The 23,277-nt window shown below is 51.5% G+C and overlaps 1 protein-coding gene across 2 annotated transcripts; it reads left to right on the plus strand.

Annotated features, from left to right (window-relative positions):
* Nucleotides 1-861: 861 nt before the first annotated feature.
* LOC135454984 (ectonucleoside triphosphate diphosphohydrolase 2-like) lies at nucleotides 862-15,902 on the plus strand. Of its 2 annotated transcripts, none has more exons than XM_064727729.1 (9): nucleotides 862-983; nucleotides 2,982-3,099; nucleotides 4,968-5,118; nucleotides 5,879-6,038; nucleotides 7,462-7,689; nucleotides 9,670-9,933; nucleotides 11,742-11,837; nucleotides 12,827-12,958; nucleotides 14,177-15,902. In XM_064727729.1, exons 1-9 carry the CDS (start codon nucleotides 870-872, stop codon nucleotides 14,402-14,404), a joined length of 1,491 nt encoding a protein of 496 aa, XP_064583799.1. In that variant the 5' UTR covers nucleotides 862-869; the 3' UTR covers nucleotides 14,405-15,902. The 2 variants fall into 2 exon arrangements, with proteins under 2 accessions (XP_064583799.1, XP_064583800.1); XM_064727730.1 differs by having other exon boundaries at nucleotides 5,906-6,038.
* The last annotated feature ends 7,375 nt before the right edge of the window (nucleotides 15,903-23,277 follow it).

Genomic DNA, 23,277 nt, shown 5'->3' on the forward strand with positions numbered 1-23,277 from the left:
TTCCAACCCCAGAGATTCTGTGATTCCATGTTGCTATGTAGGGCCAGGAGTTTGACTCACTCCTTGTGGGTCACTTCCAGCCTGGGAGATTCTGTGATTCCATGTTCCCCTGCAGCAAAATTCAGGTTTCTGGGGGTGTCTGAGGCTTCCCTCCTGACTGATCTGGGCAGACAGGAATGAAAAGAGGAAACATCACCAAAAACAGGGAAGTGGAATTTCCCCATTCCTAGTTTGATTTTCAGATCCATGACCAGTCTGTGGACATGAGCAATCAGCCAAATGCCTCAGTCTGAGCAGCCACAGGGTTTTGTTCACAATTTCCATTTCAGAGATGAGACTTTGTGGCGCTGGCAGGAGAATGCAGGCCTGTGTTTCACGAAGCCTGAGCCCTGGTTATTTTCCATAGGGAGGCTGTCAAGAAGAGGGGCTCAAGCCCTCAGAAATAAAGTAAATCCAGTGACAAGCAGTTTCCCCAACTTCTAACGTGGAAGCTCACACTGCCAGACGTGGAATACCAAAGGGATGAGTTTTGGCTGCTTTCTGCTCCTTACCCAGCTGAGTTAAGCCCACATTTGTGTTTACCTCAGCCCCGCTGCCTGGGGCAGTTTCGAGGTTGCAGCGGTGCCGTTGCACAGGCCGGGCACGGAGCCCTCCTGTTGTTTCTGGGCAGCAGGGATGGAAGGGAAAGCAGAGCAGCCTGACACATCACAGCCAGGCCCACGCTCCCTGTGCTCCCTGTGGCTTGGGGCTGGGCTCAACTCAGAGCCTGGCCCCGGCCACGCCTTTCTGCTCTTTTTAAAGGGTGCAGAAGCAGCTGGTTTGCTGCTGCACGGCTTCCTCTGTGGGGAGAGGAGAGAGCAGCTCCCTTCATGTCCTGGCGAGAGCTGCTGCCCCCCTGGCTGGTGATCGTGGCGGGGCTGACGGGCATCGTGCTGCTCTGTGTCTCCACCAAAGATGTGCCCATGGCCCCACTCAGGACCAAGGTAAGGCTCTCCAGGGGGAGACAGGCAGCTAAGCTGGGCTGATTTCTTGCTTTGGGCATTATTTTATTATTGAGCTGCTTACAAATCGAGGAGGGAACTGGGACAAGACTGTCAGGACAGGTTGGCATCTTTTAACATGCTGGAGGTTTTCAAACCAGAAACAAGCCCAGCACTTTGGTCAGGGAATACAGGCTGGAAATGGTCCATGGATCAGTGGAGATGCTCAGGGCAGGCTGAGGGGAGGCAGCCCATGGCAGGAGCTGCCCCAGAGCAACAAAGAACCAGTGGTGTCAGTGCAGGGAAAGAGCTAGGTCCCTCTCCAAAGTCAGTAGGAATGTGCCCCTGAACTGCTGCTTCTGTCCTAAAAACAAATTGTCTTTCATGCCTTCTTCTCTTTGGTCCTGTCTTGATTTAAGTCAAAGAGCCAGTGTGCTCCTCACAGCAGGGTCAGGTCTGGGGGGGTTAATGCCCACCTGCTGTCTCTTGATGCTCCCATTGCTGAGGTGAGCTCAGTGGCACACCATGGTTCAACCCAACAGAAGGAGGCTATCCTGTGTGTTCAGAGATAGCACCCCTCCTCCATGTTCCTCTCAGAAACAAATCTGGATTAAAACCCCCCTTATTGCTCCATGTTCTGTCCTTTCCTGCTGTTGAGCTGGACATAAATGTGATGATGGTGATCCCTCCCCTTGTCCCTTGTGCTCCCAGCAGCAACCTCTAATTTTCTGAAGGAGGAAAAAAAAAATCAATCCATATTTCTCCACCAATGCCATTCCTTTCTTCCTCTTCTGCAGCAGCCAACATGTCCCTGCTAGAAAGCCGAGCTGTCACTGGTGTGGGAGGGTGCCAGCAGGCTCGGGCAGGGAGCTCCAGCTCCTTTCCTTCCGCATTGCTGCCCCAGCCCAGCCCTGGCCTGGGTGCCTGGACTGGTGCAACTGGGAGCTCCAGGAGGGCAGCAGGCAGCCAGCCTCACTGAGAGCCTGCAGCCAGCTCAGTCTGCTGCTGAAACCCTTCTGGTGGCATTAACATCAGCCTCTCAGGAGGTTTCTCCTCCCACTCAGTCCCAGCTCTGTTTGTGGGTGAGATCCAGCTTCGACCACGCACTGCCATGCAGCTCATGGGTCTCCTTCCTGCCTGGGTAGGAGATATCCCAAACTGGGGTCATGTAATAGGAGCAGAGGAGCCCCAGGCTGGCTCTGGGGCTATTTGGGGTGTGGGGACATCCAGAGCTGTGCTGCAGGGTAGTCCAGTGGCCTCCACTTGCTCATCCTCATATACTGGGAGCAGCAAGGCTGGGTCAGCAGCAAACAGACAAACACTGGGGACAAAGAGACAGAGAGCCGCCAGGGGACAAGGGGCTGAGCTGCTCATTCCACTGCTGCTGCCCTTCCTGCCAAGACATCATCTCTGTCTCTGAGGGCTGCTGTGCTGTACAATGTCTGTGCTGGTTGCTGCAGCTCCCACAGCTCTGCACACATCAGGGCAAACCTAGCCTGGTCACACCATCACTGCAGTGGGACATCAAAGAGACACAGGGCTCCTTGGGACAAGTGAGCTGCAGCCCTCCAATCCCTGCACAAAAGCCTGAGCAAACCAATCAGCAGCAGTTTGAGTCCCAGAATCCATGCAGAACTCATACAGTGCCATCTCCCACTGCTTTAGGACCTGTTTTTCCTGAGCTCCAGGTGGCTCAGCTCTCAGGGGAAGCCCTCTGCCTGGTTTCAGGAGCAGCTCCAGCACACGCCACTGTAGGGCTGATGTATTTCTGGGCGTTTCTCCACTCCTGCTGTTCCTCATATATATTCAGAAATGCAGATGGTTCCCTGCAAATCCTCATCATCTTCTGGCTTTGCCTGCTCTTTGAATGTTAACAAGCAAACTCAAACACTGCAGTGCAGGGGTCACCCAGAATACCTGTATATGCTGGGTAACCCTACAATATCAATCAGCATGCATTTCAGTAGTGTTTTTCAGCAGAATGTTCTGGGGTTTTTCCAGTATGGCATTGTTCTGGATGCTGGTCCATCCCGCACCATCCTCTTCATCTACCAGTGGACAACCACCAAGGCAAACAAGACCGGGGTGATCAGAGGATGCAGTTCCTGTCCTGTGCAAGGTAAGGTGCCCATTTCCTGCTCAATGGACTGTGAGACTGCCATGGGATAGATGGAAAAACAGAGACCTGTGCATGGACCAGTGCCATAAATTCCTTGGCTCCTGCACCACCCAGCTGTGCACAGAAATGGTGAAGCACAAGTTGCTTCTTTCAGCATGGCTCTTCTCCACTGGGCAGATTTAGCCACACACAGCTGGGCATCAGGCACTTGGCAGTAGCAGTGTCAGGATTTTGGGGCTGCTGCAGGCAGGGAAGCATGCAGAGAGGATGTGGCTGCTCCTGTTGCCCACGTGAATCAGTGGTAGAGCCAAGGTTGCTGGAGCTTCTCACCCAGGAGAGGCAGTGAACAGCAATGGAGACAAATCTGACTGCAGAATGATTCCTGGTATCTTCTGCCTCCTCCTGACTGTGCCCTGGGCAGTGAGTGGGGTAGCTCCAGGACAACAGAGCTGAAAAAACTCCAATCCCCCATATGGCATTTGACAGCACAAGCATGAGTTCAGCTTGCCTTTAGGTGTCCCATTTCAGAAAAGTTGGGGGTTTTCCTCACAAATTTGGATCAGTTTGGCCCTGCCAATGCCAGCTGAGAGGGTTTCATGCATTAATGCATGGGGTTTTCCTTCCCTATCTCCTAATCTTGCTTTGATGTTAAAGCCTGGTTGTAGTGGGATGCTGGGAAGGACTGAGCCCTCAGCAGAGTGTGCTGGGGGAGGGCAGCTGCACAGCAAGCAGGGATCAGGGTTTGTGCCCTTGCAGGCTGTAAACAACACAAATCACACACAGAAGATGCAAGAAAGGCTCCCTGGAACCTTGTTCATGTCCCTCATTCAGTGGCTGGGTTCAGCAGCAGCTCTGTTTGCTGCCAGCAGCAGCACAAGAGGCCCAGGCAGGGCTGGAGCCCAGGTGTGAGTGGCCCTGCCTGAATGGCAGCACAGCCACAGAGAGCAAAGCACCTGCTGAGGGAGTCAGGAGGGTGGGGAAGGGAAACTCTCCTTCAAAACCAACATTTAAGACCCCACTGACTTGCTGGAAAAATGAGTCAAGGCTGGCACACAGTTTCCCTCTGCAGAGCCCTGGCTTCCTCTAGGGCAGGGGTGTCTTGCTTGCCAGCAGGGCTCAGTGGCTGGGGGACAGAGCTGACACATCAGCCTCTGTGTCCTTTGCTTATTTCTATAGCAACTAAAGCCACACTTCTTCCTCTGTGGGCTGAGACAGCCTCAGCTGTTGCAGCAGTCATGTGGCTGGTATAGATGTCTCAGCTGCAGAGCTAGGGTAGCCTTAGTGTAATTTGGGATTTCTGTGCACATTTTGGTCTCACTTCCATATTTTAGTAGGATGGATACCTGGAAGACTGTGATGGTGTTCACAGGGGTCCGAGGATGTGGGAAGAGACGAGGATCTGACTCCATGTTTCAGAAGGCTGATTTATTATTTTATTATATATATTACATTAAAACTATACTGAAAGAACAGAAGAAAGGATTTCATCAGAAGGCTGGCTAAGAATAGAATAGGAAAGAATGATAACAAAATCTTCTGTCTCAGACAGAGAGTCCAAGCCAGCTGACTGTGATTGGCCATTAATTAGAAACAACCACATGAGACCAATCCCAGATGCACCTGTTGCATTCCACAGCAGCAGATAATCATTGTTTACATTTTGTTCCTGAGGCCTCTCAGCTTCTCAGGAGGAAAAATCCTAAGGAAAGGATTTTTCATAAAACATGTCTGTGACAGAAGACCTCCTTCATTCCACCTGTGAGAGGTTCTGTCTTAAGCATGTCCTAGGATAGCAATCTCTGGGGTAACAGCTCTCACAGTTCTCCCATAACTTCCCTTGAAATTCCATTCTGTTCCATGGTCCTCAGGTCCAGGAGTCTCCAGCTACTCAGATTCTCCTCAGAAAGCTGGGAAGAGCTTGGAGCCATGTTTGAACTGGGCCCAGAACGAGATCCCAGCAGAGCAGCACAGCCAAACCCCCCTGTACCTGGGAGCCACTGCCAGCATGAGGCAGCTGAAGTGAGTGAATATTGCAAACCCACACCCAGAGACCAGCACACATCACAGGATCATTCTGTAACAGCCATCTCACCTGGCTGCTCTGCAGGGTGAGCCATCCCTAATGTGCTAGCCAGGTAAACCTTCCTCAGGCCCTGAGGAGAGGAGCATGGCAGGGCTGTGTCTCCATGTGCTGCCCCAGGCAGCCATGAAGATGACAGTCCTGCAACTGCTGCCAGGCTGGCAGTGTCTCCTTCACAATTACACTTTCACAATTAGTGATTGGGAAAACACCCATCAGTCTGGAAGCTCAAGTGGTTTCAGTTTGTGTGACAGCCCACGTGGGCTTGCAGGAGTGTTTCTTGTAAGCACACTGGAAATGGTGGTGGGAAGGTTCCCCTTATCCCACACACTCTTGTGGACCCTCTTCTCAGTCACATCACTGGGACCTTTATCTCCTTTTAGACACTGGGGAAAAGTGAGGTCTGGAGGGGACAGGCCAGTGGGATAGGGCCAGAGGATTTCTCAGTGACAGAGGGTACTGAGGTCCTAAATTCTTAAACAAGTGGCATAATTGTTCAAACCATCCCTCTGCTGCTCTTGCCCCCAGTGCCATGTGAGGGGAGAGGGAAGCAGCAGCAGGAGTGGGATTGTCACTGTGGTTTTGGGCTACTCCCAAAGTAGGGAACACAGCAGAAGCCCTGCAGTGTGCCCCCACTGCAGGCAGCTCCTGGCAGGGTCCTGTAACCTCAAATGTGCTTTCTTTTTCTTTTGTGTTTAGCCTCACCCATCCCATCCTCTCTGCCAGTCTCCTTGCAGCTCTGACTGGCACCCTGAAGTCATCCCCCTTCAACTTTCAAGGGGCACAAATCCTGTCCAGCCCAGAGGAAGAAGCATTCAATTGGGTTGCTGCTAACTACGTCCTGGAGAACTTCTTCAGGGTAAAGGATGATTCTCCCTGGGGCACACAGGGCTGGGCTGAACAGAGAGAGCCACAGAGACAAGTGGTGGGATGGGCAAACCCCTGTACTTAAAACAATGCTTCAGCATAACTTCCACTGCCTTTCAGAGGAGGCAGCTTAGATCCAGCACCAGCTGGTTGAGGGCCTGGCACAGGGTGCCCAGAGCAGCTGTGGCAGCAGCTGTGGCTGCCCCTGGATCCCTGGCAGTGCCCAAGGCCAGGCTGGGCAGGGCTGGGAGCAGCCTGGGACAGTGGGAGGTGTCCCTGCCATGGCAGGGGGTTGGAATGAGGTGAGCTTTAATATTCCTCCCACCCCAAACCATTCTGTGATTCCATTATAATAACTAGGCTGAAGAACCAAATCTCTGCTCTGGCCTTCCATGAACTATCCATGCATCCTTCCATGAACTGTCCATGATAGTTGCCCCATCAGACCTGGGGCTCCCTGGCCAGCACATCCAGGATGCTCACATGGATGACCTTACACAGCCTGGCCATGGGGCATCCCCAAGAACTCCACTGCAGCTGTAGCTCAGTGCCTCTGTCAAACAGGAGCTGCTGTTTGTGCTGTGGGATTCCCACTGGAGTCCAGCTGGCCCATGGGGAGTCCTGTGGATGGTAGAGAAGCAGATTCTGTTGCTGCCAAAGAAAAGCCTCTCTCAGTGAGACACCAGGGAGGCCTGCTCTGTATTTAGAAGGTACTTGCTAAACAAAAAGAAAATAATTTCAGTTTTCTTGTTTCACCCATCACTTCTCAAGCCAAAGGGTCTCAAAAATAACTCAGAGGGTGAGAGAAAGGTGGGTTGGACTGAGTTATTCCTCATCAGGGATGTGAAAAGCAGCTCTGATAACCAGCAGCAAGCACACACTGGTTAGGGGAGGGTCAGACCTCCTCCAGCCAGGCACATTGTTTACCCCATGTAAACTCTCCTGCCCATGCTGTGAACTTCAGCATTGCCAAAGTCAGTTCTGCAGGACTGCAGGAGATGATGCCACAGGGTTCCTCTGACAGAAGGATCACTTTAGCAGCAAGGCAGCACTTGAAACCTGTATCTGCCCTCTTGGAAACATCCCTGCCACTCCCCAGCACCCTCTGCACTGTCCCCTTCTGCCTGCTGGCACCACTGCCAGTGCAGCCAGCCAGCCTGGGCAGCCCTGTTTGCCCCCACAGGCTGTGGGAAGGCTCTGTGCAGGTGGCAGTGCCTGTACACTGGCTCCTCTGTTCCCTCCAAAGCCACTGCTTCAGCATCTTTATGTCCTGTGGGCAAAAAAGAGTTGGGCTGTGGGCACCATGGAGCTGCTTTCCCTCTCTGTGCAATAATGGTGGCACCAATGGTGGCACCTGGCTGTGACTGAGATGCAGGAGTCTCAAGGATTGACCTCTCTTGTTCTTTTTGGGTCAGTACGACTGGCAAGGACAGCTGGTGCCCTCCAGGAAGGGCATGGCAGGAGTGCTGGCCGTGGGAAGAAGCTCAGCACAGCTCACTGCCGAGCTGCCAGAGGAGCAGCAGAGCCCAGAGCAGGCAGTGAGGCTGCAGCTCTACGGGCACACACACAGCGTGCACAGCCGGCAGTGCCCCTGCCACGGCACCGAGCGGCTGCGCAGCGGCCTGGTCAGCGTGCTCCTGCAGGTGAGTGTGAGTGTGAGAGTGAGTGTGAGCGTGCTCCTGCAGGTGAGTGTGAGTGTGAGTGTGTCTGGTCAGCGTGCTCCTGCAGGTGAGTGTGAGTGTGTCTGGTGAGCGTGCTCCTGCAGGTGAGTGTGAGAGTGAGAGTGAGTGTGTCTGTGAGCATGCTCTGCAGTGAGTGAGTGGAGTGTGAGTGTGTCTGGTGAGCGTGCTCCTGCAGGTGAGTGTGAGTGTGAGAGTGAGTGTGTCTGGTGAGCGTGCTCCTGCAGGTGAGTGTGAGTGTGTCTGGTGAGCGTGCTCCTGCAGGTGAGTGTGAGTGTGAGAGTGAGAGTGAGTGTGTCTGGTGAGCGTGCTCCTGCAGGTGAGTGTGAGTGTGAGAGTGAGTGTGTCTGGTCAGCGTGCTCCTGCAGGTGAGTGTGAGAGTGAGTGTGTCTGGTGAGCGTGCTCCTGCAGGTGAGTGTGAGTGTGAGAGTGAGTGTGTCTGGTGAGCGTGCTCCTGCAGGTGAGTGTGAGTGTGTCTGGTGAGCGTGCTCCTGCAGGTGAGTGTGAGAGTGAGAGTGAGTGTGAGTGTGTCTGGTGAGTGTGCTCCTGCAGGTGAGTGTGAGTGTGAGAGTGAGTGTGTCTGGTGAGCGTGCTCCTGCAGGTGAGTGTGAGTGTGAGAGTGGAGTGTCTGGTCACAGATGCTCCTGCAGGTGAGTGTGAGAGTGAGTGTGTCTGGTGAGCGTGCTCCTGCAGGTGAGTGTGAGTGTGTCTGGTGAGCGTGCTCCACTGCAGTGTGAGTGTGAGTGTGAGAGGGAGTGTGAGTGTGAGAGTGAGTGTGAGTGTGTCTGGTCAGCGTGCTCCTGCAGGTGAGAGTGAGTGTGAGTGTGTCTGGTGAGTGTGCTCCTGCAGGTGAGTGTGAGTGTGTGCTCTCTGTGCTCATCCAGGTGAGTGTGAGTGTGTCTGCTCTCTGTGCTCATCCAGCTGAGTGTCTGCTCAGGGGCCCAACACCACCAAAAGGCAGCTGCACAAGGTGTGGAAATGAGCAAAGTGTCAATCACTTTGAAGTCAATTCCTCTTTAGTAGAGGCTGTTTCCATCCAGTGCATTTGTAAAGCAGACACACAGGCACCAGTTCAAGGGTTTCCTCCTTACAGGTTCTATTTGGCTCCTACTTAACACACACAAGCAAAAAATTGCTCTTCAGAGGTGTCAACATCACCTTCAGGGTGAGGAGAAGCAAGGCTTGCCTTGGCTCCCAGGAACTGCTCCTCCATCCTAGAATGGGAGCACCCAGGAACCAACTGGGACCTTCCATTTGGGGTATTTCCTTTGCTGACTTTAACCCTGAAGCATCTTTAAAAGAGCAATATTTCATTTTGAAAACATGCCAGTGTTTTGGTTCTTCCAAGCTTTATTTCGCTTGGGGAATGGGGAGGGGGGGAGGAAAAGAGTGGTATAGGATGGTACAAACTCAAGAATCACCGTAGTCCTCATCAAAATGATGTTTTCCAGGAATTAACTGCTCCCTGCCCATTCACTTTTTTCCCTGTAAACATGACTTGCCCTTATTTGAGACCTGAATGTCACACATTGAACACCAATTTCACCACAGTTATAGGGCTAAATTGCTAGAGATAAGAACCACTGATTCTTGTGGGGCTGAACCATCTGGAAGGCAGATCAGAACAGCCTCCTTCTTGCAACTAGAGAGAGCCCAGGATGCATGGAATTGTATTTGTGCTCTGAGGGAGGGTGGTAGGGCTGGGACTCATCACCTCTCAGCACCTCCAGTCACTGACCCTGAGCTCAGCTGGCACCTGCCTGGGCCTCGTGGTTGATTCTAGATTTGCCATAAGATTTGGCAAAGCTTTCACAGCCTCCCTGCTCAATCTCAGCACTGTGGTGCTTGGGTAAGGCTGTTCCTAACCATCTTACAGTCTGTCTTCCTGTGTGAAGCCCTGGATGCCAATGTCCTCTCTTGCTCCTTGTTTTATTGTGCCTCCAGGATCAGAGAGGGGCTAAAACCGTGTCCAATCCCTGCTGGCCCCTCACCTACTCCCAGGAGGTGCAGTGGCAGTCGGTGCATGCTGGGCCTTGTGCTGCCAGGGGTGACACAGGGGACATCCCTGGCCCCAAGGAGCTCTTCAACATCACAGGCTCCAGCAACCCCACAGCCTGCATGAACCTCGTGCAGAGCCTGCTCAACTCTTCCTCCTCCTCCTGCAGCTTCTTCAGCAGTGACCTCAAGCCCCTTCAGAGCAGGCTTCTGGTGAGTTCTCATTTACACTGGGGTAAGCAACTGGCATGAGGAACCCATGAAATGGGACCAGTTTGACCATTAATCAATACAGTGGGAACATCCAGACCATGACACTCCTCCCTCTCCCCCTCATTGCCACACAGCTGTTCAAACATGGACCACTGGCTTCCCACAGGGGCTGTGGGGGAGCTTTTTCCATCTGTGTGTCTTCAATGTCTGCAGCTGAGACCAACTCTAGGGCTCCATGGAGCCAGCAGGGATGGGACAGCCAGGAGTGAGTGCAGAGCAGGAGCCAGCAGGGATGGGACAGCCAGGGGCTGTGTGCTGAGCAGGAGCCAGCAGGGATGGGACAGTCAGGAGTGAGTGCTGAGCAGGAGCCAGCAGGGATGGGACAGGCAGGAGTGAGTGCAGAGCAGGAGCCAGCAGGGATGGGACAGGCAGAAGTGAGTGCTGAGCAGGAGCCAGCAGGGATGGGACAGTCAGGGGCTGTGTGCTGAGCAGGAGCCAGCAGGGATGGGACAGTCAGGGGCTGTGTGCTGAGCAGGAACAGCAGGGATGGACAGCCAGGAGTGAGTGCAGAGCAGGAACCAGCAGGGATGGGACAGTCAGGGGCTGTGTGCTGAGCAGGAGCCAGCAGGATGGGACAGTCAGGGGCTGTGTGCTGAGCAGGAGCCAGCAGGGATGGGACAGGCAGGAGTGAGTGCAGAGCAGGAGCCAGCAGGGATGGGACAGGCAGAAGTGAGTGCTGAGCAGGAGCCAGCAGGGATGGGACAGTCAGGGGCTGTGTGCTGAGCAGCTCTTCTCACACCAGGTCTGTGGCAAAGGTGGAGATCTTCTGCTCCTCTCTTCCAAACTTCTGGTCATGCTGCACCACAAGCACCTTTCTTCCTGAGAACTTGGACTTAGTGGCCAAAGTCACTGGATTGTGAAGGCAGGAGTAGCTCAAGATCCTAGGACAAGCTGAGGGCATTTCCAGGGAGGGTAACTGGAAATTTCCCCAGCTCCCTGCTCCTGAGTCTGCCATGGACATGGTGCTGAGGAGCATCAGGATCATCTCCCAGTCCTCAGCACTGGTGAGGTTACACCATGAATATTGTGCTCAGTTTTGGGCAAGAAAGGCATTGAGGGGCTGGAACATGTCCAAGGAAGGGGCTGGAGCCCCAGGAGAGGCTGAGGGAGCTGGGAAGGGGCTCAGCCTGGAACAAAGGAGGCTCAGGGGGCCCTTGTGGCTCTGCACAGCTCCTGACAGGAGGGGACAGCTGGAGGGGTCGGGCTGTGCTCCAGGGAACGGGACAGGAGGAGAGGGAACAGCCTCAGGCTGTGCTAGAAGTTTAGACTGATATATTTGGATATTCGGGAAAATTCCTTCACCAAAATGGTAGTCAAGCCCTGGCATGGGCTGCCAGGGCAGTGGTGGAATCACCATCCCTGAAGGGCTTTAAAACCTTTGTAGGATGTGGCACATGGAGACATTGTTTAGTGGTGGGTTTGGCAGTGCTGGTTAATGGTTGAACTTGACTTTAGACATCTCCTGCAACCAATATGATTTTTTGATTCTATGACCAGTCTACTTATCCAGGCAGGCCAGGAATGCTGCAGGATGCACGCTAGGAACAGATCTGTTTCCATCTCCACACAGCACCAGCTCTGCTCATGTCCCTTGAGCCCTTCCAAGGCCCTGGAACAAACCCTGCACCCCAAGGGCACCCTGGCAATGCCCAGCCACTGCCCCTCACTTCCCCAGGGGCACTTTCTGGTGTGCAGGGCAAGGACACAGGGCACAGTCCCACTGATTATTATTTCTGCTGCTCTCGTAGGTGGTTTCTGAGGCCATGGACTTCCTGAGAGGAGCTGCACCTTCTGCTGACTTGGGCCAGGCTGTCCAGAGGCTGTGTGGGATGTCTGTCCAAGAGGTAACTGTGGAGTAACTCGGTGTTCAGGGAGGGGGGAAGCAGGGAACAGTTTGCTGCAAAAGCCCTCAGGGCTCAGACTGACAGATCTGTAACTTACTGGCTCCCTCAGGGAAAATTTTGGATTTGTCTGGATTTTGTGGGTTTTGTTTTTTTGTGAGGCTTTTCTTTGTTTTTCTTGTTTGTATTTTTTTTACTTTGAAGAAACAAGCTCCATTTATTTTCTTTCCTCTCAAATCCCAGCTGCTGCTGGTAACACCTGGACCTAATTAAATGAAAAGCCACAAATACCTTTTACAGTATTTTAAGGAGTAAATAGGAAAGTTGTCTACTCACTCCTGCACATCACCTTGGTCTTTCTGTTATCCTTCTGTCCTTAAGTGCAAGGGACACATCCACTCAGACTCCAGGGTTGCTCCCATTTCACCTGGCCCCAGGGAGCCCAAGCCAGAGGGAGTTTGTCACTTCTTTCCCTGAGTTGGTGGTTATGAGGTCACCCTCATTTGCATTTACACTGATGGAGCATCCACAGTAACATTCAAATGGGGCAATTTCTCCAGGGTTTGTTAATGAGCCATAAGCAATGCCCTAAAGCATTCTCTTCTGGAAGGAGGAGAAAGATCCCGATGTTCCAGTTGGGAGAAAGGCTGCAGCATCAGCTCAGCTTAATTAGAGAGCAGGGAATCAATCCTACCAAGCAATTCACCAGCAAGGCAACCTGGCTGTCAGTCCTGCTGCTCTTGGATCTGGCTTAGATGGGAACAAAGTAACAGATGACATGGATTTCTACCCCACAGCCCAGTGAGTGCAGGAAATGTGGTTTCAGTCTGCACAGGACACAAACCCCTCCTCCAGTCCCACAGTCAGTTTTAGAACAGGAAAGGAGAGGCTGTAGCAGGCCTGAAATTCGCTATTGAGTATTTACTTCTTTTCTTTTTCTTCCCCATCTTTTTTTTTTTTTTTTTTGGTTGTTGTTCTGGAAATGGCACCAGCTGATTAAGGAGTCCCAAGCAAGCCTGGATACACTTGTTGATTACTGCACTGTGTCTGCCTTCATCTTCCATCTCAGTACAAGAGGATACACACTTGACTTTGAGCAGCCTGCCTGGACTGCATTCCAGAAGGTCAGTTCCTACAGCCCAGTGCTCCCAGTGAGCAGGAGGCTGCTCCCAGCACAGCCAGCCTGCTCCCACACTGACAGGCCTCACCAGCTGGGCTTCTCCAGCATCACAGTTTTGTAAAATGGATTCACACTTGTGATAAACAAGAAAACCAGTGTCAAAGAGCCAGGGATTAGACTTGTCCTCTCTGAAAACACATGGGTCAAAAATCTTCTCTGGATCAGCACCATCTTTAGAAATCTGTGTTGACAGGGAAGGAAGTCCAGCTTGATCTTCACTTAATGCTAAGGACAAGCTGCTGGTAACATTTGCTTCCCTACCTTTTTGCAATCACCTTTATACTCATGAGGGTTGATAAATATCATCATAGAATCCTAGACTGGTTTTGGACTGGAAGGAAACTTAAAGCTCTTCCCATTCCACCCCCTACCATGGGCAGGGATACCTTCCACTATCCCAGGTTGCTCCAAGCCCCAGTGTCCAACCTGGCCTTGGACACTTTCAGAGATCCACAGCTCCTCTGGGCACCCTGTGCCAGGGCCTCATCACCCTCCCAGAGAAGAATTTCTTCCTAATATCTAATAATCTAACCTAATCTGTAATAAGGTCTGAAACTGCTCCAGGATCTGGAGGCCCTAAAGACAGGGGAATTTGATTCAGGTCATTCCCTTCACAAAAGAAAAGAAAGCCTGTTCCCAGACCTCTTCACAACTGACAGTCACAGCCATGGTCCCACTGAACAGGGCCAAGTAATGACCATCAGAAAAGGCAAGGTAATGGGGTAGGTCCAGGACCCCCACTTTTCCAGGAGTGAAACCCAGGGAGCTCAGCCTGAAAAGACAGAGACAAGCAACCTAAACCATAGGTGTGAGGTTCAACCAGGGCCAGAGAGACAACTATCCACAAATGCAGACTTGAGATCCACTAGAAGAACCCATCAGTAAGCAGAGAACAGCACTCCCGTAGAGCAGAGTTCAGGAGAGAGGGGCTGCCCAGAGCTTACATGGAGTGCCCATGCCCATGGGCAGAGGTGTGGGTGGAAGTGCCATTAAGGCCTGTTGGTGTTTTCAGGGCACTCAGAGTGGGAGAGCTCCTCACTGCAAGCCAAATCCTTGGATCAGTCTCAGATAATACATCCAAAGCCTTGGGCCCATGCACACAAACACAGCTGGGGTCCAGGCCACCTCCTTCTCTTCTGACCTCTCCTTTTTATTTCAACAGATGGGTGACAGATCATCTGGCTGGACTCTGGGCTACCTGCTGAGCCTGACCAGCAGCATCCCCCAGGACAGCCCAAGCTTCCTCAAGGGCATTGAGCCGGGGGTCTGGTCCTTGCTCCTGATCCTCTTCGTGGTGCTGCTCGTGGGCTCCTTCCTGCGCATCTCGTACCGAGTGATGGCCAAGGAGAGCAGCTCCAGCCACAGGAACAGCAGCGTGTTCGATGACTGATGGCTCTCTGTGACTCAGCACAGTTAACAGGGTCCAGACACAAATCACACTGCAGGATGCAAGTGGTTTTCCTGCAGGGCTCCCAGCAACTTGCTGGTACTTGCACTGCTGTACTTTGAGACAATGGAGCCTGCTCCACAGGAAGTCTGTGATTCCTGGTGGATGGCAAGCTACTCATTCTCCAAACAAGAACAGCCTGCATGGCTCTTCCTTGGGCTACAGCTGGGATTACTCATGTCAGACCTGAAATGATGCCTCTGAGCAGGCAGGCCCTGAGCTCTTGTGAAGCTCATGCTGTATAATCCTGTCAAATCAGAAGAGGTGGTGTCTGAAAAATGTGCTCTGTCCCCTTCTGTGGCCTCTCGAGAGATGATACCTGCAGTATTGCCATTAGTGAGGACTGGAAACACAGTCAGAATGTAAGAGCCAACTGCTTCCAGATATTTTCTGCCCGATCTGTCTGTGCTTTCATGTCACTGATGATGGCCACATGTCCCTTCCAATGAGCACTCCTTGCTGACCAGGAATCCTTCAAAACCAACCCTTCTTAGTCTTGGCCTCTACAAAATGTGCAGTGGATCAAAGGAGAAGCAAAGGGCACAGACACACAGCTGAGGTTTTGCCTCTCAGCTGAGTCATGGCCACACAGGGTTAAAATTGCCAATTTAAACTGTTTAGCAAGGACTCAGATGAACACATTTAATTTCACATTTGCTAAAGCTGGGCTCATGCTGGGCTGAGGCTCACCTGTTTGTTCATTTGCACTGACCTGCTTCTCTTGCTGACTCTGGAAGTGTCTGAGCTGACGCTGCCCTTCAGACCAGAGCAGACTCAGGAACAGAAGCTTTCCTAATTGTCACTTTCATATTTCACCATGACCAGAGGTACTTTATGATCTAATAATCAGGATTCCCCTGGGACCTGCAGTCATCCCAGCTCCTCTGGTCTGTCCTGCACGTCTGAAAGATGAGGTGCTGTACAAATTCTGAGTTACTGTGAAGAACAGGGATCGATTCACAAGCACTGTCCTTTGACTGAGGCATTTAGAGCTTTCTTCTCAACTGCTTCAGAGCCTTAAAACACACAGACTGTTAAGAGCCTCAGGGATGAGTGTCCCCAAGGCTTTTCAGACCACTTTAAACAGAAATGTAAATGCTCACAGATGCAGTGGTGAGCCTTGCAGGATTTTTAAAGCTACCATGGCACCTAAATCCTTTCAAATCTGATTATTCGTCCCTTGTGCTCCCAACTGATAATATAGGACACACACACCCCATAATATTGGGGTATTCATGCATTTTCAGGCCAATTAATGAAGGTTTGGAACCTGCCAGTCAAGTTTAGAGGGCTGTGGAAACAGACTTAAGCTTCATATTCATTTCTTTGAGTTGCACGTTAGATATTTTTAATTGTATCATGTCATTAAAGATGTTTGAATAGACTGTCTGTGTTATTCTTGGCAAGAGATCAAAGCAGGGGGGTTATTGTGAACACAGAGTGTTTCAGGGAGCAGGATGGGGGTGCTGTTGCTGTTTTTACTCGAGAGCTGTTTTGCTGTGTGCTTTTGGGGTACACAATGAGAACCCCTGAAGGCACTTTGCAGTGAAAGAAAAAGATTTCAGATAACCTGACTGCTGGGATTTAGCTGATGAGAGACATGCCTACACCTTTTGATGTGTTCTTTGCTCAAACCATCTGAAGAAGGTAGGAGGCATCCAGGCAAGGGGGCAGAGAAAAAATAAAGAGGTTATCATGGAGTCAGCAATATCAGGGAAATTCCTGAGACTTCATTCATCCTGCAATCCTTGAACAGTGACCTGACAGCACAGGGGTGAGCTCTGGGATTCCTGGCTCAGATTTGGAACCTGCTGAGGAAGAATCCCAGCACTGTCAGAAATGGAAAGAAGGCAGTGAGATGCCAGGAACTCCTGGACTCCAGGTGCTCTGGCCTGTCAGTCACTGCACCTTCCTGAACTGGAACAGATCACAGGGTCCAAGAGAAAAGGATGTCAGCCAGACCTTCCCCAAGCTCTTGTTTAGAAGCTTTGGGACTTCCACACAGATAATAAGTGAGTAATTAGGCAATGAGCTCAGCGTGGCCTCCTGACACTTCACTTTTGCCTTGCACATGCCACTGAATTAAATCCCTGCCCCCTGAGCCACCCTGACAATGAACACTGCTCTGCCATGAAGAAAACCACAACCACTTCTTTTTCTGACAGATAAAAACATTTATAAATGTTTTTACTAGACGATAAGATAGATTGAGATTTTTAAACTGGTGTTTTGGTAACAAAAAAGGCATAAAATAACAAAATGGGGACCCATGAGAAGAAAGGAGACTAATCCTGGTAACATATTCCTTCCTCCCAGCTCTCTGTAGAGCAGCTTGTACATGTCAGCCCCACAACACCTTTGCAGAATAAACCTCCAGACTGCCTGGACAGGCAAAATCTACTTAAAAGGAGATTCTAGATGAACTCACTCACTTTGAAACAGAGATGCTTGCAGGTCTTTGGTTACAATTCAACTGTGGAAACGATAAATAATGAGGATTTTCTAACTGTCTGTAAATTCCATATTTTATACACAAGGCCCTCGCTTCTCACTCAGGCTGGACCATGGCAGATAATAAAGTCTGCTCATGTGCAACTGCAGTTCTGCTGCTGTCAGCAATTACCAATAGGAAGGAAATAAAAGTATTAAAAAATTGACACCAGAAAGGACTTTGTCTATTTTGGTTTCAGACACACAACAGGGTGACTGATCTGCCCCTGGCTATTAGGGCTGTCATTTAGGCATCCCAAAGCACCAGGGGTTCTCACCAGTACACCCCATCTGAGTTGTCCCAATGAATTCCCATGAATTTTGAGGGAAATAGTTTGCTGCCTGCAGTTCCCCTCTGCAGCACCCACAGGGCCTAAGTTGTTTCTTTCTTCCCATTCTGACATACCTGGGCTCCCTGTGGTAGGAGAGACCCAAGCTGAGGCCTTGGAATCCACAGCTCTTGTGGAGAAAACCCAGCACAAGATGAGAGGAATGCCTTTCATGGATGGCTGGATTTAATATATTTTCATCTTGTTCTTCTACCTCGCCTCTGATCCTGTATCTGAGTGTCTCTCCAGAGAAGCAGGCAGCCATATGATGTTTATATCCTACCTCATGGACTGTCACTCCTACTTCAAGAGCTAATTCTGAACACACTGAAGAAAAACAGGTCTGAAGGAATACTGGGATCAGAAAACCTGCAATTTTTACCACAGCTTTCTTAATATAAAAGTCCTCTCACAATGCCATCAAACCCAGGCAAGTCCCAGTGTTTTGGTGTTTTCTAAGCAGGTTCCCCCCATGTGAGACACTCAGCCCTCCTGCAGGGGGATGCTGTCAGATCCCGGTTCAGGTCACACAAACACAGAACAGGACCTGCTGCAGCAGCAGCGTGCAATGCCAGGGATCAGGCACGAGAGGGAGGCTGGCACAGCACCCCTTAAAGCCTGAGGAAATCTGACACAGCCAGCAGCAGCTCCCACCACAAATGACATCAGTCAACAAGGAGGGTTCTCTGGGAACACCTCAGGGATGCAAGGGAAAGACACTGCAGTATGAAACTCTCTGTGTGGGGTGTGAAAGCCACTCTGACCAGGGATTCAAGAAGCCATGGCACTGGGAGAAGTCCTCTATGCAGGGAGACAGGCACTAGCATGGAGTATGGATGAAGGCTGTTTTGGAAACAAGAGAGAGAAAGAATAATTCCTACCAGGAAGAGAAATGCCCTGAGAATGAAGAGGAGGTTTGAGAGAGACAAAAATCAACTTTTGTGTGAAGGAAAGCTTATTTTTGTTCACAGCAGGGGTGTCACCATATGTGCACCTCATGACCAAATTAGTCACCACTTCTTGGTGCAAAGTCTCAGGAGAAACAGATCCTCCACGTGGAAGAAGGCAACAGCTATCAGGCTTATCACTGGACAAGGAACAGCAGCAGAGCCGTGGAACCTTCATGGGAACAATGTTCAAAGTTCACAGGTTTCAAACATGAAGGAGATGTAAATTGCCAATTAATGCCGAACATTACACAAAGTAAAAGCTGGTTTAGCATTACCTTGTCTCACAGTATGACAGAAAATGTGAAACAGTCCTGGAGTGAAAGTTCTGAAGGGACAGACTCAGAATGGAGTTACTCAGTGGAAATTATCAAACCAAATGGAAGGAGCTCTTCTTCCACACCAATCATAGTTAAACCACTGCACTCACCAGGACAGGAGGCTGTTTATGCCATAAGTTTATATGGCTGCAAAAGGTGATTAGATAAATTCATAATAACCCATTGGGGCTATTAAACAAAAAGTTACTTGCTTGTGGCTAAAGAATTGCCCCAACCACCTGCCACATCCATATCTGTTTGCCCTGTTCCCTTTTGGTAACTGCTGCAGAGCATTAGAGACAAGACACTGGCCTGGGTGGCTCTGTGGCTTGATCCCATTCAGTTATTCTGATTTCCCTTAGGCACAAATCCCACAGCTGCACCTCTCACTCACTGGTCTCTGGAAGCAGCCTCTCACCTCCATAGCTTCAGTATCACAGGAGCAGTAATTGCTGGAAAACAAGACTGTTTATCCTTAGAAGTAATAATCAGAATAAGAAAACACCTGCACATACCCACGTCTCACTTCAGTGTTACCATAAACCTGGAACAACCCTAACACCAACACCCCTCTGGTTCTGGAGCAGCTCCCACCCACACTCATCCTCCTGAGTCCCTCCCTTAACTCAGGGCTTCAGGTTTTTACCTACAGGAACAGGATTAGTTCTGTGACTCCTGCCTGGGCTCCTGCCAGCCCCAGGGAGAGGCTCAGTTCAGATCCTGTTTCACACACAGGCTGCAATCTCACTGGTTAAGCACTGAGAGGAAGGACGGTTGTGTGTGCCTGCCTGCTGAGGGGAGGGATCAGCTCTGTACACAGAGAACGCTTCAGTAAAAGGGGAAGGTAACATGCAAAAGTGAAAAGAAAGTCCCTCCCCACCCTGTCCAAACCAGTTGTGTTTACAGTAAAATCTGTTTCCAAGCAAAGGGCAATACAGGTAGTTACAAAACCAAAACAATTGCAATAAAAAGGTTTATTTAAACCCTAATATCTAATTCAGCAAAACAGAAATGCGATTTCCAACTTGTTTTAACTTCTCTCTTTGGGTTATACTCAGGGTCTTTGGCCATGTAACACTGCCCTGATGTTTCCTAGGATGTTTTCTAGGACGTTTTTACAGCATTAATTGATGCAGCACTTACAGATGGGATCTGCCCCTAAATGAGGTGAGACCTCCCTGCTTGTCACTTGCAGCAAAGTTTGAGGAGAGCTTTCAGAGTAATCAAACACCAGCCGAGACAGATGTCTGCAATGGAAACACAACGTGGGAGCCACAAACATCCCACCTCAGTGCTGCTCCTTTCTCTGCCCTCCCAGCATTCCCTACTCTGGCAAGCTGCAAACTCTCCACTAAACCAAGAAATTCACTTCAGCATTGGCTCAGGCAGGACCGTGGAATGTGCAGCTTTTTGTCCCAGAATTTCCCTCACACTCAGTATTCCATGCTCCCACCCTGTGAGGAATGCTCCATGTGAGGCAGGGTTCTGGCACAGACCTGCCCTGGCACTCACTAATTAATGCCACAGCCTTAGAAACACCAGGGCTGGCATGGTCAGCAGCTCCAGCAGCTCTCCATGGAGATTCCTCACTGTGCTCCTTCTCAGAGAAAAGGACTGGCATTTTAATTCAATTTAAAAATGGAAAAATATTTTAGATAGAGCTGTCCTTTCCTGTGGATGTGCAGGTAGCTAAGAACAGAAATATTCACTGACTGGGCTAAAATTGGCAAAAATTAACGTTGCACAAATAATTTGAAATGCCTCCTCCTTAGATATTCAGGTGGCTGAATCTCCTGGGGAAACTTCTAGAAGCTCAGAGAGCAAAGCTGAGCTGCTCCATAGGGTCCTAGCCCTGCTCCCCTGGGTTCTGCAGACAGGTATGGGAGCCTTAACCGAGCAGAGCATTTCCACTCTCACACTCCCTCTGGGAATGCTGGGGGTGGCAACAATTGCTCACTGCACACATTACAGAGCAGCTTCCCAAACATGAAAGGCAGTGCAGGCTGGAGTAGAGGCTGTGGGAAGCACAAAGGCTGGGGATTGCTCACACAGTGAGGAGATGCATGGCACTAATGCACAGGCCTTTGCTTTCTGGCCCTGGCTGAAAAAACCCCAAAGCTGTGCCTGCATTAAATACAGCAGCATTAAATACAGCTCGGGATTGCTCACACAGTGAGGACATGGATGGCACTAATGCACAGGCCTTTGCTTTCTGGCCCTGGCTGAAAACCCCCAAAGCTGTGCCTGCATGAAATACAGCAGCACTTGTGGCAGAACACCTCCCCCAAGCCCTGCAGAGGCTCCCCCACTCCATCTCAGGGCAGGTTTTCCAGGGTTTCCCGAGCACACGTGCCTCTGAACGCTGTGCTGAGCACACCTGAAGAGAATTGATGCTGAATGTGCCTCCCCAGACAGCACCACACAGGCAGCACACTCCACATTCCCTGCTTTTAATCAGAAAGAAGCCTGGATTCTTTTTGTACATTACTCTGAAGAGAGGCATCACATCCTGCAGGAAAAGCTGTCTTGACTGATTAGCACAGCCTTGTGTGAAACCTTGAGCAAGTCTTGTACAGATTCATCCTGGCTGCCTTTAGTACCTAAATGATGCTGCAGTTTTTGGAATTGGTCACCTCAGACACCATCACAGAGAACAGAAAGGTGATGTCAGAGGAGTGCTCCAAGCTGGAGTGGGCTGAGCCATCCCTTTCCACTGATTCCAGTGTGAACACTATTTAATCAATGCCTGTAATTAGCAGGATAAATCTGGACCCTAATGGCTCTGCATTACTCAGCTGTCTCAAAGGTTGCTGCATGAACCTCCTGCATTCTGGCTGTGGATGTGAGGGATGAGCTGTGTGTGTCTCACACACACCTCAGAGGCAGACACAGGCCTGTCCCAGGACCCTCTCAGTCACTCCTGATGCCCTGGGGCTGCTCCAAGTGTTCCTGGACTCCTTCCTCTGCAAGAATATGTTGTTTATATGCCAGAAATATCGACCATCATAATCTTTGTATTAAGCTGACTACCAGAGGCCATTCAGCCTCCAGCCAAAGCCTTCACGGGGCTTCTATATCCTGCCACCTCCTCCTCACCTGACCCAGGCACAGGATTGGATTATTGTTATCCAGGCACAGATTCCAGGATGTGTTCGAGCCGTTTGTGTGTCACACAGAGCTGGCCTGTGTCAGCAGAATCGAGGTCATGGCTGCCTTTGCCTCAGCCCACCCCACGGCAAGGCAGCAGGACCAGACTCCCTGCCTTGGCAGCTCCATTAGGAGCCTCTTTCAAGTTTTTGTTCCAGTATGAAACAAGAAGAGATGCTGGGACTTGTAGACCAAGCCAGCATCACAATGAATACATACAACCATAAAAAGATTCTGCTGAAACAATAATCAAATATGCTTAATAAAACTGTGACCAATGGATGCACTGTCTGGGCAAGAATGTGCTCACAAAGCTGGGAGGTAGAATAAGGGACAAGGAAAGGCGAGGGTGGTATTTATCCAGCACAGGGTGTCTGGCTGCCTCATGACAGGGCTGCAGCACCCACACACAGCCCAGGATGGAGGTGGCCATGTGGGGAAGCCTTGAGAAGCATGCAATGTCTACCTCAGATCCCCTTGCAGGCAGGAGGCCCTCTCTGGGGCCTTCCCCTCAGAGGATAGGGGCCCCTACAGAGCTGCCACTGCAGGGCTCAGAGCAGCCCTAAGCCCTCACAGCCCCTCACAGCCCCCAGAATCCCCAAACCTCCACATTCCCCTCACAGCTGCCAGGATACCCCTCTGCCCTCACAGCTCTCTCACTGCTCCCCATGCCCCCAAACCCCTCAAGCCCTCACAATTCCCTCACAGCCCTTACAGCGCCCCCAAGCCCTCACAGATCCTCGGGCCCCCACAGCCTTGTCACAGCTGCCAGACCCCCTGAGTCTTTAGGGTCCCCCGAGCCCTCACAGGAGCCAGGCTGAGCCCTCAGAGCCCCTCCTCAGCCTCACGCTGCCCTCACACCGCCCGCCCCAGCCCCTTCCCGCCACCCGCGCGCGCTGTCGCCATGACAACGCCCGCGCGCGGCCCCGCCACCCTTGGGCCGGGGCCGCGCGCCAGAAAGTGCTGGAATGTCGCTGCAGCCCGCGCGTGCGCACGCGGGGTCCTTCCCCCACCCGCCGTGGCGCTGCGGCGGCGGCTGGAAAGGGACGGGGGGACGGGCGGGGAAGGAAGGAAGGAGGGAGACCTGGCTGGAGGAGCGAGGGTGAGGGGCGGGGGGGAAAGCGCTAGGGACCCGCGGGGAACCCGCCTTGTCCCGCAGTGAGGAGGAGCCGCGCCTCCGCTGCGCAAAACGCGCACTCGGCTCCCTGAATGGGCGGCTGCGGCGGCCACCGCCCAGAGCCCGCTGCGGAGTCACTGCGACGGTTACCAGGGCACTTCGTTCTCCGCCAATCAAACGGCGTTAGCTCATCCCCCACGGCCGGCAGCCAATCGGCTTCGACATCAATCATTCAATTGAGCCAATCAGAAACGCCGTGAGCGAGCTGAGGCGGGCACTCGCGGCTCCCGGTTGCCTAACTGTAAAGCCAACAGACAGGTGGGCGGGGCGAATAGGAGCCGTCGGTTTGAGTGACAGCGGCGCAGCCAATTAGATTCTCTCATTTATAGAGCCTCGCTATAGGCATCCAATCGTTGCTGCGAGTGCCCGCCTGGGCGGGGAGAAGAAGGCTGCGCGCGCATTCCGC

This window comes from Zonotrichia leucophrys, chromosome 17, assembly GCF_028769735.1.
Source record: "Zonotrichia leucophrys gambelii isolate GWCS_2022_RI chromosome 17, RI_Zleu_2.0, whole genome shotgun sequence".
Taxonomy (NCBI): Eukaryota; Metazoa; Chordata; class Aves; order Passeriformes; family Passerellidae; genus Zonotrichia; species Zonotrichia leucophrys.